General features: G+C 39.5%; 1 protein-coding gene across 2 annotated transcripts in view; it reads right to left on the bottom strand.

Moving 5' to 3' along the window:
* Positions 1–21,650, bottom strand: part of IRAK3 (interleukin 1 receptor associated kinase 3) — a 99,126-nt gene that overhangs the window by 53,606 nt on the left and 23,870 nt on the right. For both annotated transcript variants that reach the window (XM_072655285.1, XM_072655284.1), the window contains exon 2: positions 4,758–4,940. In XM_072655285.1, the coding sequence (XP_072511386.1) occupies positions 4,758–4,797 (40 nt within the window). In that variant the 5' untranslated portion in view covers positions 4,798–4,940. The remainder of the gene's footprint in view (positions 1–4,757; positions 4,941–21,650) is intronic.

Raw genomic sequence — 21,650 nt, 5'->3', positions numbered from 1 at the left:
AGGGCCCCCACTCCCTTGTGACCAACCAGCAATGTTCCTCTTTGCCCTGAACCTGCAACCCAGAACTGTGTATGGGCAAAAAGGTTGCCAATCAGTGCCAGCTGTACCTAATGCCAGCAAAGGGTCTCCTGTAATCTCTTTCTGACCATTTGTCCAACCCCCTTATAGTGTCTGGGCTGAGAGTTTCCAAAGTTGCTGCTGCTGCTACTGCAGTCACTTTTACCCTCTAGACAGACTTTCACTTTTTGTCACAAATTTTTCCTCCTGACCTCCTAAATTTTGTTAGGCCAGAAAAGTGTCTCACCCTGACCTTTTGTTGGCTATGCCACTTCAAAATTTGATTTGAGGCAATATTTTAAAGTTGTCTGGAGGGGAATGTTGAGAGTTCAGTTAGGCTGCTGCTTGTATTCCCCCATCTTGCTGGGCTGAGTATTGCGCACATGTTAAATTGAAGGTAGTAGTACGAATGCTACTTTGCTTTTCTGCTTCCTTTGCTTCTATTCTCTTTGTGTAGTTTAAAAAATTGATTGTCTTTTCTCCTTTCTTCTTTATTTTGGTATCTCTGTGGCTACCTGCCTTCTTCTTTCCAGTAACTAGTTTCCCTTCTCCCACTCTCTCAAAAAAGCACTCCCTGGCAACAAATAAAGATAGTCAAGGAAAAGGAGTCCATACCTTGTATTTGAAAATGTATTCCTCATTCAGTACCTCTAATTCATGACTTCTCTGCTGAAAAGTGTGAAGCAGGATTTATTGTCAGAATTCTGGAGTCTTGATGGGTCTTTGCATGGGTCAGAGTCCTTAAGATTTTCAGAATTCTTTCCTTTGAAATGCTATAGTGATCGTCTTCCCTTCTCCCCTTCTTCAATCACCCCTCTTTCTCCTAATTCAGACCCAGATCACCAGTTCTTAATACTATTTTTTTGCCTAGTGTTTCAATCATCAATGCTTCTCCAAGCATTTTATTTTTAAAATTCTCTTTTTTATTATGAGCTTAATAAACTTCAATGTGAACATTCAAATATGGGATTGTTTATGAAACTGTAAATCTGTTATTACACAGGTTTTTTTTTTGGTTGTTGTTTATTACATATATGTTCAATCTTATTGTATAAATTCAATTTAAAAATGGCAGATCCCACACTTCTCTCTTTATCTGTGTCCCCTTCTGAACTTCCTTCTGTTCCCTTGTGGTTTGGGGTTTTTTAAATTATTCATTGACTCTTTCATCTCTTCCCCTTTTAGTGAACTAGTGTACTCTGACTCTTTCTTCCAGAGCCAGGGTACTGCATTTGCTCTTCAGGGTTTTAAAGAGTAACTCTGAGGAGCTGGGGTATCTTTTTTTCTATCATTATCAACTTGAGCCCCCATCAGCTATGTTCTTTCCATTGTTAGGGGATAGTAACTAAGTAGAGCCTCAGCTTTATTTCACCACTTGACACTTATTGGCTTTTAATTTACTTTAAAAATATAGCAAGAACAAAAAAATTAACATGGTCTCCCCTGAACATCCCGACGGCTATACCATACACTCCCCTACACTAGCTCAGAGTCTGGGAGAGTGGCTTACAACTTAGTTCAGTTTCTCATAGCACTAGTTTCACCAAGTTGACATTCAAAGGTGGCATTTCTGCCAAATGAGTCATCTCAACAGGCCTGGTTCTGTCTAGAAAGTTGTTCTTTATTCCTTAAGGCATCAATCCTGAGAAGGCTGCAAAACCCAACTTAGAACTTGGGGTGTTGTAGCCACCTCCAGATCTCTTCAATTCACAAGGTCATGGAGGCTCATTCCTTTCATCTAAAATGGAAAAGAACAAATGAAGAGGCCAAGGACCAAGGTCTCCTTCTTGAGGCCATATGGCATGAGAAAGGAAAATACTCTACCCTTTCTCTCTTCAAGGCTCATGTCTCACTAGACACCTTGAATGACAGTTTCTGAAATCCTCCAAGAGACTGAAGTGAAAGAAACAATTGTTGATGCTGACAGGCCTTTGTGAATGAATTCAAAGTGAGCTTCCCTTTCACTACTTAGCTGATCAGAACCAGTTACAGAATTTCTGTGCTTCACAGTCTCTCAAGGTACATCCCTTACCCATCATAATGGCTCCCCCAGAAACAAGTTCCCTAGAACCTTCCACACAGAGAGGTTGCACCAACACGAAAGTTGGGTCTGTGCATGTGCCAGGATCCAGTTAAATTAAAAACAATGCCCCACCATTCCTTAAATCCTTCCTAAAAGAAAAGCTCTGTCTGATAGCAAATAAATATAGTTATGCAAAACAAACTCACAAACTGCCTATGTCTGAAAATGTATAATCATAGTAGCTAACATTTATGTAAAGCCCACTATGTTCTAAGCCAGGAGTGGGGAACCTGTGACCTCGAGGATATATGTGGCCCTCTAGGTCCTCAAGTGCAGTCCTTTGACTGAATCCAAATTTCACAGAACAAATTCTCTTAATAAAAGGATTTGTCCTGCTAAACTAGGACTCAGTCAAAAGGCCGCACCTGAGGACCTAGAAGGCTACATGTGGCCTTGAGGCCACAGGTTGTCCACCCATGTTCTAGGCACTGTCCTAAATGTTTTACAAATATTTCATTTGATTCTTATGGGGGTAGGTGTTTTTTATTATTATCCCCATTTTACTGATTTAACTAAGGCAAACAGAGGTTAAATAATAATATCTAACATTTATATAGCACCTTCTACGTACAAAGTACTGTACTAAATGTTTTATAAATATTATCTCATTTGATCCTCACAACAACCTTGGGAGTTAGGTGCTACTTATTATGATCACCCTCATATTATTTCCCTTATTAGCAGAGAAGGAAACTAAGGCAAACAGAGATTAAGTGATTTGCCCAAGGTCACACATCTAGTAAGTATCTGAGGCCACATGTGAACTCGGGTCTTCCTGATTCCATGTCCAGTGTGCTGTCCATCGCACCATCCTAGCTGCCTCTGTATGTTTCATTCTCCACTTCTATTCCTTCATCTCTATGACAAGAGGTGAGACATCAGTCTTCTGGAATGGTGATTGGTCATTGCTCAGTGACCAAGAGGAGCTGATTCTCTGTCCCCTGCTGCTCCAACAGGTCCCTATTACCACCTCTCACTCTGGCTTCTGGGCTATCCCAGCTCAGAGCCCTTAATTGGCTTCAGCAGCATTCACCATTCCATCCCAGCTCAGAGCACCCTGCAGGCTGAAGCTGTTTCCTGGAGTTAATTCTGGTTTTTGCCTTCTGGGTCACATTCTTGCCTGAGTACCCGCAGGCTACTGACTATCTGCTTGTGCATCCCTGTAGTGGATGGAGAAGTTCATTGCTGTTTCTCTTTGGTTTCCTGGATCCTTAGTCTTCCTGATCTCAGAGTTAATGGCATGTCTTTGGGGAGTTATTTTCCTCTAGGACTTCTTGCCAAGAAGTGCTTTTCTAGAAGGGACCCAGTTAATTCCTTTGGAGAAGACCCTAAACATGAACTAAGCTTAAGCTTTAAAACTTTCCCCTTCAAGTCCTGTATGGGGGGTTAATGAGCAATAAATTTGCATGGATATCTCCATGCTTTGGAATCAGGTTCCTCCAGACTTAAACCAAGCCAGCGTGAGTCCCAAGATGGGACCCTTTAGTGGAAGAATCCACTTCTGTGTGCCACAGGCTTTCAAGGAACTGAGGAAATATCATGCGCATTTATTAGTACATCATTCTAGATTATATGCTATCAGAAGCAGGGGAGAAAAAGGAAATAATTAGAAGCCTACCAGAATAACTGCTACAGAGAAAGGGAGAGTGTGGGGTGTAGCAGAACCCAAAGAGTAAAGGTGGAAGAAAAATCAATGAATTGTTCCAGCAGTCTTATTTGGATTGCAGGAAGAAATCTCATTATATTCTTAATATTTAATTATAGGATAAATCATGGCCTAAAATTATCTAGAAATTAACAATGTGTTTCATTTCATCTTATGTGGAGACCTTGAAAGCATTCTCAGATCTTTAGCGGACAGATAACTGAATTGTTTTGCTAAAAATCAGATTTGTATTATGTGCATTAGAGAAAAATGAAGCCAGGGAAAGGAGAGAGAGAGACCAGGTCATTGTGGACTGAGGAAAGAGGAATATGGTCAAATAAGACACTTTGTGTCCTCTCTGAATAGAATTACTGGGTGAAAAGTAGACTGACACAAAAGAATGAGTCAATGTTGTTTGAGGAAATGTTAAAATTTCCAAGAGAATAAGTGGATAATGCCTTTTTTTTTTTTTTTGGCCTCAACATATGATTTCATCAGTGCATGGAACTTACCTGAAAAAACTAACAAGCAGCATTTATATGGGGCTTTAAGGTTTGCAAAGTGTTTTACAAAAATGACCTCATTTTATCCTCACAACTACTTTAGGACTACCTAGATATTACTATTATCCTTATTTTAAAGATAAAGAAACTGAGACAAACAGAGGTTAAGGGACTTACCCAAAGTCATTCAGGTAGTGTCTGAGGCCAGATTTGAACTCAGGTCTTTGAGACTCGAGACCATGTGCTTTATGCCTGCAGATAGGCAACTCCTCTATAACTCACCTGTATATTAGAGTTGCCCTGGGGCACTGACAGGCTAAATAGTTTGCCCAGGATCATTCAGAATTTAAACCTAGGTCTTCCCAACACCAAGACCACTCTCCAGGATGCCACACTGCCTCCCCCAACGGGTCACAAACACAGCAATAGTAACATCAATGACACCAATATAATCAGAATAAGGACTTACCATGGTTCACAATTAAATTGATTGCTCGCTCATGGCCCATTTCCTCTAGGACTTGCAAAAGGTCACCAATAGTCTTGTTTTTCTGTGCCCAAGACCACAGCAATTCCCTGGTTCCACTTTTTCCTTGCTCAACATACTTTTCAATGTGTCGAACTTCAAGCCAACTGCTAGAAAGGCGTTCAGCTGTGGAGTTGGGTGGGCCGGGAGAGGAGGAGAGGAGAGAAGAAAGAGAAGATAACACATCATTTTCATATCAGAGCAAGAGGAAAAGTCACTGAGTGGTCGTCCATGGAAACCTTTGAGGAAGTGAAAAAATAACATTGGAGGGAAAAAAGGGAAATGTTCAATGAAGATAGGTGATATCTGTATAAATATGTAAATGGAAAACAACTCATAGGTAAATAATTTGATTTTAGGGCTACAAAAATTCTCTCTTCATACTACTAAGTAATCTTCCAGCACTCCTGCCCTGGCCACATCGTTGTTGTTCAGTCATGTCCAATTTTTCATGACCCCATTTGGGGTTTTCTTGCCAAAGATACTGGAGTGGTTTGCCATTTCCTTCTCTAGCTCATTCTACAGATGAGGAAACTCAGGCAAATAGGGCTAAGTGACTTGCCCAGGTCACAAGCTAGCAAGTGTCTGAGGCTGGATTTGAACTCAGGAAGCTGAGTCTTCCTGACTCCAGGCTTGGTGCTCTATCCACTGCACCACCTTGCTGTCCCTGATCATTACTTCTACTCAAACACTGTCAGTGGCTCCCTATTATCTACTGAAGAAAATGTAAACCAAAGGCATATTTGATTCTGCAGTAGGTAGGATGTGATCAAGCCATGGAGGACCTTAATCGGCAAGGAAGCATTGGAGTATCAGTGACAATTTTTGACAGATCTAACTACTTAAAAACAGCCTCTTCAGCTGGCCTCCAACCTACCTGTCTAGCTTTATTTCATAATATTCTCTGTTTCTTTGTACTGTAGTCAAACTGATCTACTATGAATCTCCTGTTCTTGTTCTGACAGTTTCCATTTCCACATCCTTGTTAAAGCTCCACTGGGGCTGAAATGGTCAAACCCCATCATCTGAATAAGTCCTTTTTTTGTGTTTCAAGACCCATTTATGTGGGGCTTTCTCCATGAAGCCTTCCCAGGGCCTTTCCTTCTTAAATATCTCAAAATACTTACCCTGGGCCTTTCCTCACAGTGAGGATCAAAAGATTACAGGGTTTAGAAAGCTAGATGGAACTCTGGAGATCATCTAGCATAATTTTCCCTATATCATAGTTATTTGGGTCGTTATTTCCATTCATTTAATTATAACCTCCTCGAGAGCAGAACTTAGAACATATATTCACGATGCTTTTTAAACAGTAGATGCTTAAGAAATGTTTCTTTAATTGAACTGAAATTCATGTTTAAAAATCTAATACTGAATTGAAAGGTGATGAGCTCACGCACTATCGTGAATTTAAAAGATACAGTAGTTACTGTATACATAGGACTTCAACATATTATCTCATTTAATTCTCACAACTACCCTATGAGATAACCTCAGACAAACTTTCTATAAATTGATTCGGAATGAAGTGATTAGAACCAGGCAGCTTAATCAATACGCATTTATTATATGTTTACGATGTACCAGGCATTAGGTTAAGTACTTGGGATCCAAAGAAAGGCAAAAGACAGTCCCAGTGCTCAAGGAATTCACAATCTAATGGAGGAGATAACTTGCAAAAAGCTAAGTACAAATAAGCTACATACAAAAAAAAAAAATTACCAACAGAGGAAAGACCCATAGAATTAAGAAGGATTGGGAAAGGCTTCCAATAGAAGGTAGGATTTTTTCTTTTTTTTGGCTGGAAATTGAAGAGACCCAGAGAAGACAGGATAGAGAGATGGGGAGGGAGAGCAGGGCAGGCATGGGGTACAGCCAGTGAAAATGTTGAGAAATGGAGTGCTATGTTCAAAGCAAACAATTTATATAATAGCATTATAAAGAAAAAATATCTAATTTAAGAAAAATGATCAAAGCAATGACTAACCATGATTTCAGAGGGTATGACCTTTATCCTGACAGAGAGGTGAATGAGTTTAAGGTGCAGAATGGACCTTATCTTTAGGCATGGTCAATGGCAGGTTTAGTCATGTGTTACTTGACTGAATATTTGATACAAAGGATTTGTTTTTTCTTTCCTTTCAGTTTGGAAAGGGGTTTGGGGGGAAGCAAAGAAGAGGGAAACTACCAAAATAGAAAATAATGAGAAAAATAAGAGGGCCATTGAAGTACTTTTTTTAGATACACAAAAAAGAACAGTAGGAAAACCAATAGGAAAGATAGACAAGCAAGATAGCTTCGAAAATAGCATTCTGGTTTTTATTATATACATAAAAAGAAACATGCTATAAGTAATAGATTCGCAGCTTTATGTAAATTCTATTTGTTATGTTCTACTTTGTATATGGAAATGTTCCATTTTATTTGGTTTGTTGAGTTCAGGAAAAAAAACACTGATGGAGAAACAAAAAGCAACAAAGCCAACACCCAAATCCTTTGAGGAACATTGTTATTATTTTCACCATTTTAGAGATGAGGAAATTGAGACTGAAAGATGAAGGGTAGCTAGGTAGTGTAGAGGACAGAGTATTACACCTGAGTTCAAATCCAGTCTCTGCCACTTATTAGCTGTGTGACCCTGGGCAAGTTGTTGGCCTCAGTTTCCTCATCTGTAAAATAAATGGCAAACCACTCCAGTATCTTTACCCAGAAAACCCCAAATGGGGTCATAAAGAATCAGTACTGAAACAACTGAACAACAAAAACAACAGATGAAGGGACTTATCTAGGGTTACATAGTAAGTGTCTGAAGCAGGACTCTCACTCAAGTCTTCTTGACTCCAAGTCCTGCATGCTATCCACTCCACCACCTTGTTGTCATGACATGTTATAGTTTTTCTGCATGAGTTTCAATTCTTAAGTGTATTTTAAAGGAGAGTAGGGGTAACAAAGAAGACAGCTAAATCCTTGAATATGTTTGTGGAATTTGGCATGATTTCAGTTCAGGATTTACGCTGGTTAATACAAGATGTCATCCCTCCCTCTCTACCTGTGTACTACAGAGAGTCAGCCTAATGCTTTGCATCCAAAGTATAGGACTGTTGATAAAGTTATAGAACAAGAAGTAAGCTTCATGATTATGTACTGAAACCAACCTCAATTCAAAGAGAAGTTTTGTTTTCTACGCACCATGAATTGCTTTATACTCAAATTCACAGCTAGGAGAGCCCTAGGAACCACCACTGTCAAAAGTCATAGTAAGAGGTAGGAAATTCCCAAATTCCACAGTCCTTGGTAGTAGGACTAATGAGAAACTCTTGGAAATCCCTGTCCCTGACAAAATGAGATAAGCTCTTTGGGAAACTACCTCCTGATGGTCATTGGCAGTCCCCAAAGCAGTCAGTCAGTAAACATTTATTAAGCAGTTATTTTACTGTGCTAAGTTCCAGGAATACAGACACAAAGAAGTCCTTACCCATAAAATGCTTACATCCAAATAAGTTGAAAAAGAAGAAGGGAAAGGGGGAATGGGAAAGGGCAGCAACCTGAAGTACTAAAGGAAGAGGAATGAGACATGGCTGGCCTGGGGGGCTTCCTTAAACGTTGGTCCTGGGAGGAGCCCTCTAATCAAAGGTCATATTCTCAGAATAGATTTTTCCTGTGTGAATTCCAGGGTGGCAGTGAGTTTCCAGGGCGAGGAGGTTTCTGGAGCATGGTAGACAAAATCTAGAAAGGAATGTACATCATGATCTCCCTCAGCCTCTTGTGGGTTTCCCAGACTTCTTTGCATCTATCTCATCTCCATGCCTTTCCAGCCTTGAGTGGGTCATCAGAGGTCTGAGCCTTCAGTTTTATTGGTCTCTACACATATGTCTACCCTGAGCTTAGCACAGTGCTCTGGCACATAGTAGATGTTTAATAAATGTTTATTGATTGATGGATTATGATGGAATCCTAAAGCTGCCCCCAACCCCAATATCCTAACTTCCTTATGGGCCACACTGAACAGCATGCCCACTGTCCCTAGTTAGCCACTGTCCCCAGATCCAATCCACACGTTTGAATAGGCATGTTCTTGTACCCAACCACCATCACATCATCCATGTAGCCCAAGACAGGACCATATTACCTAACTATCCATCTTGACCAGACAGGACCACAATAGCTAGCCAATCAGAAAGCAATATGACCAGGAAGTTTGATCGCTGAACCATGGAAGTGACCCTCTCCCCATTACCTTAACAAATCCCTCCTTTTTTTTTAATATTGATCATATTCCTATGTTCTATGTAAATTTTGATTGTATAATCAGCATCATATACTCTATAAAATTACCTGTCTTATCTTACAGAAATTGCAAGTTCCTCTTAAAAACCTAGTCACTCACCAGGGCATGAAACCACAAATTCACAATAAATTTCTCTGACTTAGAGTCAGCCCATCTTTGAAATTCTTTGAGAATTCCATTATATAGTAACCTGACCCTCATCAAATACACTATCTGAAATGAAATGCCCTAGAAAAAGCACAATGCCTGGCACATAGTAGGCCCTGAGTAAATATTTGTAGAATTAAATTAAATTGGTATAGCATCTTCACATTATCAATTCTACTTGTGAGTAATTTGATTTGTTTAAACTCCAAGCAAGCAATACATTGATGGCAACAGGCAAGTTTCCTTGCTTTAAAGTAATTTTCATTACAAAACAGTCCTGGCCTGCTTTTCCTTGTAAACTGAAAAAACCACATTATGCTTTACATGTTTTCACTGTGATTGCTGCCAAATATCGTACAAACAAAATTGAAAGGTGGAAATGAAAAATGTAGTCATGCAGAAAGGGGGTGCTGCACAGAAAAAAATAGGGAACCAATGACTAATCTAACTTTGAGTGGCAGCTCTCTTTATTAAAAATGAAACATATACACACATTAAGTGAGGATGATGGATTTGATTCAAATGCATGGTTAGGCTGCAAAAGAACAGCTACAACTAAGTATTTCATGCCAGTGAATTGGAATGTCTCCATCCTTCCCTAGCTTTTCAAAACTCTGATAAAGAGGTGGCCCTTCTTGCCAAGGTCAGTCCTTCTATCCAGATCCTTGATCCCCTTCCTTCTGGCCATCTCCAGAAAATTTCCCCTAATATCATTCCCTCTTTTTTCCTATTCTTCGATTTCTCCTTATTTATTCATTTCTTCCCTGATGATTATAAGAACCCTCAAATCTCTTCAATCCTTATAAAAAAATTCACTAGATTCTACTAGCAATGGTCCTATGTATTTCTTCTCCCTTTTTCAACTGGCCAACTATACTCCATCTTTTACTTCCTCTCCATTCATTCCCTTCCAAACCCTCTATAAATTGGCTTCTGATTTTATCATTCAATTCTACTTTCTACAAAGTTATAAACAATCTCTTAATTGCTAAGTCTATTTTTTTCTCAATCCTCATCCTTCCTGTTTTCTCTGCAGCAGCTGACTAACAAGTGTTGACCAACTTCTCCCCCTGAAAACTCTCCTACTTGTCTGATTGCTCCTTCTCAGTCTTCTTTGCTCTATTTTTCACCATGTCTTCCCTCGTAATTTTATACCTTGAGGTCCCATTCTGGCCCCTTTTCTCTTTTCTTTCCATACACTCACATAATGATCCCATCAGCTCCTATGGGTTCAGCCATGATCTCTATACAGATTACTCCCAGAGCTATATATCCAGCCCAGTCTCTTGAGCTGCAAGGCCACATCTCTGCCTGACTGGAGACCCCACAATCTCAAATTCAACAAGTTTAAAACAAAATTCATTTTCTTTGCCCTAAAACTTGTCCCTCTTCAGAACTCTATTACTGTCAAGGCACCACTGGATCGTTGGGTCACTAAGTACCTCTGTGTTATTCTTCAATCCCAGCTTTCACTTCCTCCACATATCTTATTTAATCAGTCATCAATCTTGTTTTTATCTCTAAATCATCTCTGGTACTGTTCCCTTCTCTCCACCTTGCAGACCTCCTTCTACCACCATCATCCCAATTCAGGCCCTCCATCACCTGTTACCTGGGCTATTGCAATAATCCTCTACTTGGTCACCCGACCTCAGGGCCCTCCCCACTCCCCTCCTCCAAATGGTTGCCAAATTAATTCTACACATTCTCAATTCTCTCTCTCTTCCTCCCTCCCTCTCTCTTTCTCCTCCTCTTTCTTCTCCTCTTCTTCTTCCTCTTCTCCTTCTCCTTCCTCTTTTTTTCTCCTCCTCTTCTTCCCCTTCTTCTTCTTCTTCTCCTCCTCCTCCTCCTTCTTCTTCCTTGCATTATTACACATCACTCTCCTTCATAAACTCAACAGTTCAAGAATACTGGCCTACTCGCCATTCCTCACAGACAACACTCCATCCCCTATCTTGGTACCTTTGTACTGGCTGCACATGGCATTCCCATGCCAGGAATGCCCTCTCTTCTCACTTCTGTCTCTTGGAATCTCTGGCTTCCTTCCTGACTCACCTTATACAGAGAGCCTTTCCTTCTAAAGTGACATCATATCTACTCCATAGGCATCTCGTATTTATGATCAAGTCTCCCATACCAGAACAGAAGCTCCTTAAGAGCAGGAACTATTTTTCTCCTCCTCCTCTCCTTCTGGCTTAGCACTGTGCCAGGCTAGTAGTAAGTACTTAATAAATACTCATTCAGACTCAGTGATGCAATGATTCAAAACAATTTTGAAAGACTGGTGATGAAAAATGCTATCTCCAGAGAAATAATAGAGGGAATCTGAATGCAGATTGAAGCATACTTTTTCTTACTTTTCTTGGGGTTTTTATCTGTGTTTTCTTTCATAAGATGACTCACATGGAAATATATTTTGCATGACTGCACATGCATGACATATCAGATTGCTTGCTTGCCTTCTCAAGGAGCGAAAGGAGGGCTAGAAGGGAGAGAGAGAATTAGGAACTCAAAAAAAAATTAAAAACAAATGTTAAAAATGGTTTTTACATGTAATTGGGGAAAGATAAAATATTAAATTATAAAAAAGAAAATAATAAATGCTCATTCATTGATTATAAGAATTGACTAATAAGAATGTATGTTTTCTTCTATCTCCCTGAATATCTTTGTACTCATCTCCAGTTTCAACCCAGGAGGCAATAGGCAAGGCACAGCAATAACATCTGGAGCTTTTTAGAGTAACCACCAATATAGTGCTTCATAAAAGTCCTACTTTCTAATCTCCTCCTGGCTGGAAGGTCATCCTAGCTTCATGAAGACTAAGCCATTGATTGGAGTCTTACCTCTGTCAGGTTCTACCAATGAGGAAAAGCTCTGAGCACAAAATTGCCCACCTAGCACTTTTCTTTTGACCAAAGACCTTCTAGGTCCTAGAAGAAATATGTCCTGAATTGATAATGAGCACTTATGAAATCACACATCAATGACATGTGTATTAAACAGATGGCATTTAAAGCAAGTAGGGATGGAGGTATGGCTCTTCTTCCAAACAGACTTCTTTGTGATCTTTCTGACTGGCCTGTTTAGTTAAGGTTCATTTTACAAAGCAACGTTAACCACTTGGCTAAATCTTTTCTTTCTGTGGATGAAGCTACCAGTGCAGAAGACAGATTAGTTTGGGGGCAAAAAATATCCTATATAGAGAGGAATAATAAGGGACTGGCTAGTGATCTCCTTAGTCTAGGAAACTCCCAGATGAGGTAGCTCCCTCTAAGAATGCAGATCAGCAACTTATGGTCTTAGAGAATTGCCTAGGGCACTGGAGAAGTTAAGTCTCACAATCAATATTTGTCAAAGGAAGAACTTGAATCTAAGGCTTTCACGCCACCTCCAGTGTACTTAGCAAGATTAAATGAAAAGTCTCAGTTTGAGAAAAAGAAATACTCAGTAAACATTTAGCCCTTAGACCACAGTATCTTCTTGAGAGAACTGTCAGAATTAAGATGCAGCACTGGAGAGGCTTTGTATACATATACACACCCCCCCACACACTAGTATAATATAGTGTAGTGTAGTATAAATGGGAGTATAGTATGTACGTACATAGCATAGTATAATTTAGTACAGTATAGTATATATGTGTATATTGTATTATATAATATTGCAAAGCACAGTATAGGTATGGTACAGTATAGCATATGTATCGTATAGTTCAATATACGTGTGTGTGTTGTGTAGTATGCGTATATAGTATAGCATATTATATGTGTGTATAGTATAGTATATGGGCATGTATAGACTATATTATAGTATATGTATGTAGTACGTGTGTATAGTATAGTATATATGTATATAGTATATGTTGTGTGAAACATATATATGTTGGTATAGTATAATATAGATGTGTGTATATAGTGTAGTATATGTGTATGGTATAGCATATGTGTGAAGATAGTATAGGATAGTATAGCATAGATATATGTACATAGTATAGTATATGTGTGCATAGTATAGTGTATATGTGAGTCCATGTATCAGCAAGGACCCTGTCATACACAGGAGGGTCTCCTTTATAGTTCTTAGATCTGCTCCTCTCAAAGGAAAGGCAACTTTTGAGGGGTCAACAATATACTTTAGTCAAGCACATATATCATTCACTTAGTTCAAGGGAAAAAATCAGCACCCTGAACTTCAGAGAAAATACAAACAGAAATAAAGATCAAGGGCTTCCAACTGCCGGACCATAAGCAATACATACATCACAGATCAACAGACAGATTCAATTATCTGAACATACATTCATAGTTATCAGAGAGAGAAGCACCAACATCTGGGTTTTCAAAGCCAGGGGGCTCCTTAGGGGCTGCCCAGAGTCTCATCTGGCCAAACAAACACTTCCAATGAGTAAGCCCCAAAACAAAACCTCACCTCAGAGTATTTATATACTTTTCAAAGCTGGAGCGCAGGGCCCTCTGACCCAGTGCCTCAGTAAAAATTAACAAAAGGTGTAGGCCTCCCCTAATCAAACTTCTCTTAACGTGCAGGCCCATCAATAGTTGGGGAAGATCGTTAACTCTCTAACATTACTATACAATATAGTACATATGTGTGAGTATAGGATAGTACACATGTGTGAATATAGTATGATATATATGCATGAGTATAGCATAGCACAGCATAATATAATATCCTCCTGGTTAATAATATAGCATAAGGGAGACAGAGAAAAACCCCCAAAAGGTGAGGCAAATGAGGTACAAAGCTGAAGGGGGCAGAAGACAGATCCTTCTGATTGCCCAGGCAATGACACACCATGACAGTAGAAGAGTGAGCTGTAACTGTACTCCCGGTCAGTTACAATCCCATGCCATGGGGGCATTGATAGTTGAGTAAAATTTAAAGAATGGACAGGAATTCAAGGAAGGAGGAAACATTCTAGGCACAGGGCACAAAGTGAACAAAGGTACAGGGGCAGAAGAACCCAGTCCACTTTTAGGGCACAGGGGGTCAGTTGTCCAAACTAGGGCACAGTATATAAGCAAAGATAAGCCTCAGCACAAGATTGCAGAGGGCCTTGAATGCCAGGCAGAACAGTCTGAATTTACTCAGTAAGAAGGCAACTATTTTTGAGCAGAGGAGTGGTGAGCCCCAATTGACATATAGGGAATTTCATTCTGACAGTAGTATGAACAACATATAGCACATGCTTGGAGATTTTTCTGTTATCTTCTCCCAGCACTCAAGGATCATCTCTCAGGGGGGTAGCTGGCTATTTATCCCCTCAGGGACCCTGAGGAGTTTGAAGTGGTTTTCCAATGCGGTAGCTTAAGAGCCCTCACTGGTCTGTTACCCCAATTGATTAGGACTTAATTTCAATTGATAAGGACTTAATATCAATTAACCACCCAGATAGCTTTTAGGAATGGGTATTTACTAAGGTGGTATGGCAACAACAGAACAAAACTTCCTCCACACCCCTCCAAAATGTCTGTGACACACCCTCCCACAAGTGCATACAGAGTCCATGGGAAAGTTGGCTCAACCTCAGAGAGGAGGAAATATGGCAAAGGGGTAATTCGGAGCTCCTACTTGCTGGAAGTCCCTTTCTCTTATTTTTGGGGTACTCATCAAGTTGTTTTTTTAGGCAAGGAATAGCTTTTCTACTTGTAGAGTTTTGAAGTTGTCCTTCCTTGGTGTCTCTAGATTGTCCTTGGCTGCCAATGCAGACACTGTTACCAGCTGCTTCTGTCTTAGAGATATTCCTCAAACAACAATAAATCCAATTCTTCTGATCTTCCAAAGTTGCCAAGGTCTTCCTCTGGTCAAGTAAGGTGGGGGTGGGGGGTGGGGATGAAGCTGAAGGTTTTCTCCTTCCCTTCCCCCAAAGTGATTTCTTCTCAAAGCCTTGGCTGGAGGTTGAATCCAAATTCTGAACTAGCTTGCAGCTTTTATAGAAGCCCTACAGATCATTACCAAGACACTGTACTAATCAAAACAGATTTCTTATTAACACTTTGTTGAATTGCCTTTGATTGACTGATTCAATGGAGGTTTTTATAATTTGGGTGAGATGACTGACAATCAAATCCTCACCCTTACAAATGAACTGGAAGAGGGAGAAAGTAGAGGCAGAATAGCTTTCAGAAAACTTAGGCTGATCTTGAAGAAAACATTCCATGGGAGGAAATGAGGAATTGGAGAGAGAAGGGAGAATATCACACAAGCAATAAAGGTAGCAATAAGCATGGTTATATTCAAGGGACGAAGGATTAGAACAATTTGCTTAGAGAAAAGAATTCATATAAAGTAATCTTAGGAGACAGGATTAGAAAAGTAATACAAGGTGGCTAATATGGAAATATGTTTCGCATGACTGTACATTTAAAACCTATATCAGATTGCTTACCTTTCAATGAGGGAGGGAAATAATTTGGTACACAAAAATTCAAAAAAGTGCTAAAAATTATTTTACTTGTAATCGGAAGGAAATAAAATTTTAAATAAAAAAAAAGGAAATGAAAAGCCAACATGTGAAGAACTTTGAATGTCGATTTAATGAATTTGGCTTATTCTATAAGCAATAGGGAGCCATTGAAGGTTTCTGAGTACAAAAATGACATCGTGATACTTTAGAAAAATTCTGGTGATGTGTAGAGCCTTTCACAGCATATGTAGGTCAATGAACCTGCAAACTCATTGATACTGGTTTACTCTTCAATAGTGATGCCAAAGTGGAGACTAGGGACATTCCCCTCCCTTAGCTCAGTCTACCAAGAAGTGGCTAGAAGACAGATCAGCACCAGTAGCCAGCACAGAAGGGAGTCATGACTTTTCCTTTCCCTAACCCAACTGCATAGCCCCATTGCCCAGTTCCCACCAGACAGAGGATGTCCACCATCAACTACATGCTGATTCTCACATTTCTACCTTTGCTGGAGTTATTCCCAACCCTATTTCATTCTGTTCCTTTGATCTACTACCTTCTTGTTCAGTGGCCACCTGCTCTATCATTGATCCCCAAGCTCCTTCTTACTTGTGCCTCATGGAGTCTCTCTCTTTCTTCACGATTCAACTCAAGTACTGTCTTCTACCTGAAGCCTTTCCTGACTTCCTCAACTGCTAGGGCTCTCCCCAAACTACTATTCATTTAACTACTTTTCATTAACTACCTATATTTGTTCTATATATCCTTCTATATGTCCACATCTCCTTTAATGGAATGCTGGCTCCTTATGAATAGGGATTCTTTTATTAATTATATAGGTGTTCCCAAAGCCTAGCACATGAGATGGGATTTATAGATTTAGAGCTAGAGGGACCTCAAAAGTCATCAAATCAAACTCCTCATTTTTAGACGAGGAAACTAGGGCCAAGAGATGTCAAGTCAATTGTCCAAGGTCACCCAGGTAGTAAGCATCAGGGCCAGGATTTAAACCTAGGTCCTCTAATTAAATCCAATGCTTTTTCACCTGCACCACTTTGCATGTATGAACTAACTCTGTCAGTGTGGAGTGACATTGTGTGTTGGACAACATTCACAAAAGTCTCTGGGTTGGACTACTTTTAAAGAAGAGACTGTGTAAAAAGCATTAGAACCAGAAAATCGTGACTGCCATCTATGTATGACCTCTGAGGCTTTGACAACAAGTCATTTAATCTCTGCAGGCCTCCATATCCTTAAGAGGTAGGGGGTGTCAGAGAACCCCAAAGGTCTCTTTCATTTCTAAATTTATGATTCCATGAAATAAGTTCGATTTAAAAGGCACCACTCCAGAACTGAGATTTTGTGCTTCCTTTCTCTGATGACTCAACCTACAATATTCTAAATGGTTTTCCCTTTTCCCTAACGATGTTGCTGTTCAGCAATTTCAGTCATATCTGACTCTTTGTGACTCCATTTGGGGTTTTCTTGGCAAAGTTGCTGAAGTGATTTGCCGTTTCCTTCTCCAGTTCATTTTACAGGTGAGGATCTGAAGTAAACAAGGTTAAGTGACCTGCCCAAAGTCATGTAGCTAGCAAGTGTCTGAGTTCAGATTTGAACTTAGAAAGATGAGTGTCCCAGACTTCAGGGCAGCAATCTATCTATTGTACCACCTAGCTGACCCTCAAATAACAATGAAGGTCTCTCATGTCATTCACATAAGGAATTCATTCCCAAATGGTAAAAGATTCTAGGAGATATAATTGGTATGTTGAAAGTGCACGATTCACTTAGAATCATCAGAAAGAATTTGAAGGATGCTATATGTAAGGTGAATTTCAATGTAAATAAGGTGGATTTTAGTGTGTATAAAGTGAATTTTTGTTATTATTTCTCAGAGTTCAGTTTTCCAGGATCCACAACCACAACAATCAACAGTTCTCAAGTATTCGATATGAGTTCCCACAGTTATGGTTTGAAACATCTCCACTATGCTTGAGCATAGTTATATAATGGCAAATAACATAAACATCCACTTTGGTCGCTCAGTGAGATAGAGGAATGAGGTGATGTAAGCTTGGGAGGCTATGGCTGGTGATATTCCTTCTTTGTCTGTTGGTCTATAAAACAGGTGGTCACTAGATAGTGAATGGAGAATCCTTAGGGATGAATACACAAATGCTGTGTGTGCCTCGATCAGCCCCCATCAAGGCTTGGGGGGAATCTGTGTTTGCCTTAACTGGTCCCCAATGAGGCTTGAGGATTTAGGGGAAGCACAACTTGTGCCTGTCTCAAATGACCCCATCAAGACATAGCGGTAGTTGCCCCCCTTCTCACAGGCCCCTGTGAGAGGGGTGATTAGGGAATGTAGTAGAAGTTTGTTCCCTCACTATCAGCAACCTCTTCTGAGAGAACTAGACTAGAATAAAGTAAGATTATTAACCCCGTCTTAGTGTCTTTCCTGTCTGGTCAAATCAAGAGTGAACCTGTGCTGGCAGCCCTCAAGTGTGCTGGGTTTTATCTGTCTCACAGGTGCTTAGAGACCATCTAGTCCAACTGTCTCATTTTATAGTTAAGGAAACTGAGGCACAGAGAGGTCAAGTAGGTTGCCCACAGTCACAAAACAAGCTGAAGACAAAGTCAGAACTAAAATCCAGGTCTCCTGATTCTTTGCTGTATGCTTCCCCCTCCCCATTATGTCATATTGTTGGATTTTTTTATTTCAATACTGGAAAATAAACCATTCAACATAATGATTTTTGCTACAACCTCTTGACCAAGATAATCCAGAGGGTATGTCCTTTAACATATAGAACTTTCTCTTCTAGTGTTTCAGCCTGGGCTTGTAGATGGTTGATTGGGCATGCTCCAAATACAAAACAGATATAAATAAATCATAAACTTCAGAATTAATATTTGGAGTCAATATAAGGAGAATAAGTGTTTAAAAAACAAATTAAGGATAGGATGTCTCCCAGGAAAACAGCATATTTCTTGGGGGTGGGAGTCAAAATCAGGTAAGAGGTATCAATAACATTCATCGCATTTCCTGGAAAGAGAAGATTTTTGCTGAAAACACAAGCATATTTATCCCCTTACAACAAACTGTGAACCTAAGTTAGCTTAGAAATATTTCATCTAATCGTCTCAAATGGTTCAAAATCATTCCATATTTGGGAAGGAAATCAAAGCTATCATATTTATACTGAATACTTTCCTAGGTAGTGTTAACTATTACAGACTTAAGTTCAACAAATCGCATGACCATGTATGCAAATGAATGTCTGAAGGGATTTTTCAGAATAATGCAATACAACCTTATTTGGTATGTGTGCTTTTGCATATAGCCCCAGGCAAAATTCCCTAAGCACTTAAGATAATTTTTTTACTGTTTGTCTTATGATAAGCTAATGATTTCTCTTTTTTTTCCTCTAAAGCATACAAGCAGAAAAACAAAACACAGCAAAAAAAGAAAACCAACAATCCAACCTTCCCAATTAAAGTTTTTAATTGCAGAAAAAGCAGAAAAATTCATAATCATAACTCAGCCACATTGCTTAAAACAAGCATTAACACTAAAAACCAAATAACAATATTTTTGTTCTATTGAAATAACACCTAAGTATATGAGTCACTCCTTCAGAGACTTTCCCAACTTTCACTCTCACGTAGGGGATAGGTCCCCAGAGGGTAAGTGGTAGGTATACTGCATTCTAGAGGTAATCCTTTGAGGAGGTACTTCTAACACTATAACTTTCAAGCCCTTATTAATGTGTTTTCCATTTATAATCAGTGAGTGGGCTTGGTTAGCTCTTAGCAAAGGCAAAATAAAAACAGTAGAGTGTGTGTGTGTGTGTGTGTGTGTGTGTGTGTGTGTGTGTGTGTGTGTGTGCGTGTGTGTGTATTTCGCCTATAAATCTGGGGCTTACTCTCCCACAGATATCAAGAGCATCTATGGAAAATGTGGGCTCAAAGTTGGAGCACAATAGCAAAGATTAACTTACAACTTCTCTCCCTATAGAATACTAGCTATTCTCATGGGGACCATCTCTAGACATCCTGATGCCACTGGACCCAGATGGCTCTGGAGGAGAAAGTGAGATTGGTGACCTTGCCCAGTCCTCCCTCACTTAAATTCAATTCACTTACAAGTCATGGCATCACCTCCCTTCGAGAACAAAGAACAAACCTTAAAGCTATTCTCACAGATCCTGGAAAGCCTTTCTATCTTCATTAAGTACTCACATTGCCTCTTGAGTGCAACATCTCTCTTGGGTTCATGCGTTGGTTTCTTTCTTGAGTCCATAGCTGGCCCACTCCCTGCCACAAGGAGTCATTCTCCCTAAAGCTTCTTCTTCCCTTGGGGGACTGTCTCTCTATGTGAGGATCTATTCTTGAGTGCCTGTCTCTACTCTGGACTGGAGTCACTGTCTCTTAACTGGTCTGGGAGCTTAGATGACATGATTAATTGGAAAAGGTGGGGAGGAGATAAAGTCCCAAGGGTCTTCTTCACAAAGCATACCCCAACCTAGATTTGCCAAATGCTGAATATATGTATATATAATTTTATATTATATATTTTCATATATATATATATATGTGTGTGCATATATATATGTGTATATATACATACACATACACATACACACACAATCTCCAAGGTACATGACTGATTCTCTAAGTATTTGCTAATTCTCTAAGATATTTTCCGTGCGGTGTCAGTTTCCTTTATACAATGGCCAAAGGTCTATAATCCTCTCAGATGGCTTAAATACTTATTCACACATTATTGTAAGGTCATAGGAAAACTCCTTAATATTTCCTTAATACATTGTGATTACTTTCTAAACTAGGTGACTACACCAACTGGGGTGGAGAGGGATTTTCTCTCTTACACATAAGCCAGAATATTCAAGGAAACTCTTTGCTTTTTATCTTTATGCTTTTTTTATCTTTATAAAGCAGAAATTCTTAAGAGGGGAGGGGTAGAGACAGGCACTAATTAAATGCCTTCTTCCTGTCAGCACTATGCTAAGCGATTTACAAATATTATCTCATTTGGTCCTCATAAGAACCCTGCAAGGTATGTGCTATTATTATCACCACCCAGAACAGGAAATTGAGGGTAAATGACTTGTTCAGAGACCCACAGCTGATAAATGTATGAGGCTCGATTTCATGGTATTGATAAAAACACTTACAATCACTCTATTTGAATTGAAGAAAAAAATTAAATACAAATTGTTATACAACACATGGAAAGAAGGATATCAATATAAAGGTAAAACTATCATTGACAATTTTGGCAGTTTTAGCTAAAATTTACAACATTACTCAAATATCAATCTATTATAAGGTCACCAAAGAAGGTCTGAAATTATGACTTTCCTAGCACACTTCATTACATCAGTAAAGGTGTTTAAAGTTAAAGAACATTTGCGTATTTGTAGCTTTCCATTTCACCCCAACACCCACCAAAAGGACAACTTTTGTCATTTGTCTTGGGTAAAGGATTCTGTTTCACAAGACTGATTAGAGGATTCACTTTTGAGATTGGAGGATCATAGATTTCAAGTTGAATAGAACCACAAAGGTCCTTTAGGTCAGTGGTGCAAAACTCAAATAGAAAAGGGGACTACTAAACCATATATGAGGCAGCCAGGTGGTTCAGTGGATAGAGCACTGGGCCAAGAGTCAGGAGGACTTGAATTCAAATTCAGCAGCAGACACTTACTAGCTGTGTGACCCTGGACAAGTCACTTACCCTCTGCCTCAATCCACTAGAGAAGGAAATGGTAAACCATTCCAGTGTCTTTGCCAAAAACAAAAAACCCCACAAACATGGTCAGTATCAGTATGATACGGTCCACAGGGTCATGAAGAGTCAGACACAACTTAATGACAACAAAATATATGTAAAGATCTGTGGGCCAAACTGCAGGCTGCCTAATGACTTGGAAAACCACACACTGACATA

The sequence above is a fragment of the Notamacropus eugenii genome, chromosome 3, assembly GCF_028372415.1.
Source record: "Notamacropus eugenii isolate mMacEug1 chromosome 3, mMacEug1.pri_v2, whole genome shotgun sequence".
In the NCBI taxonomy this organism is placed as follows: Eukaryota; Metazoa; Chordata; class Mammalia; order Diprotodontia; family Macropodidae; genus Notamacropus; species Notamacropus eugenii.
Note: the sequence above shows the minus strand (reverse complement) of the source record. Positions and strands in the feature narration are given on the sequence as shown.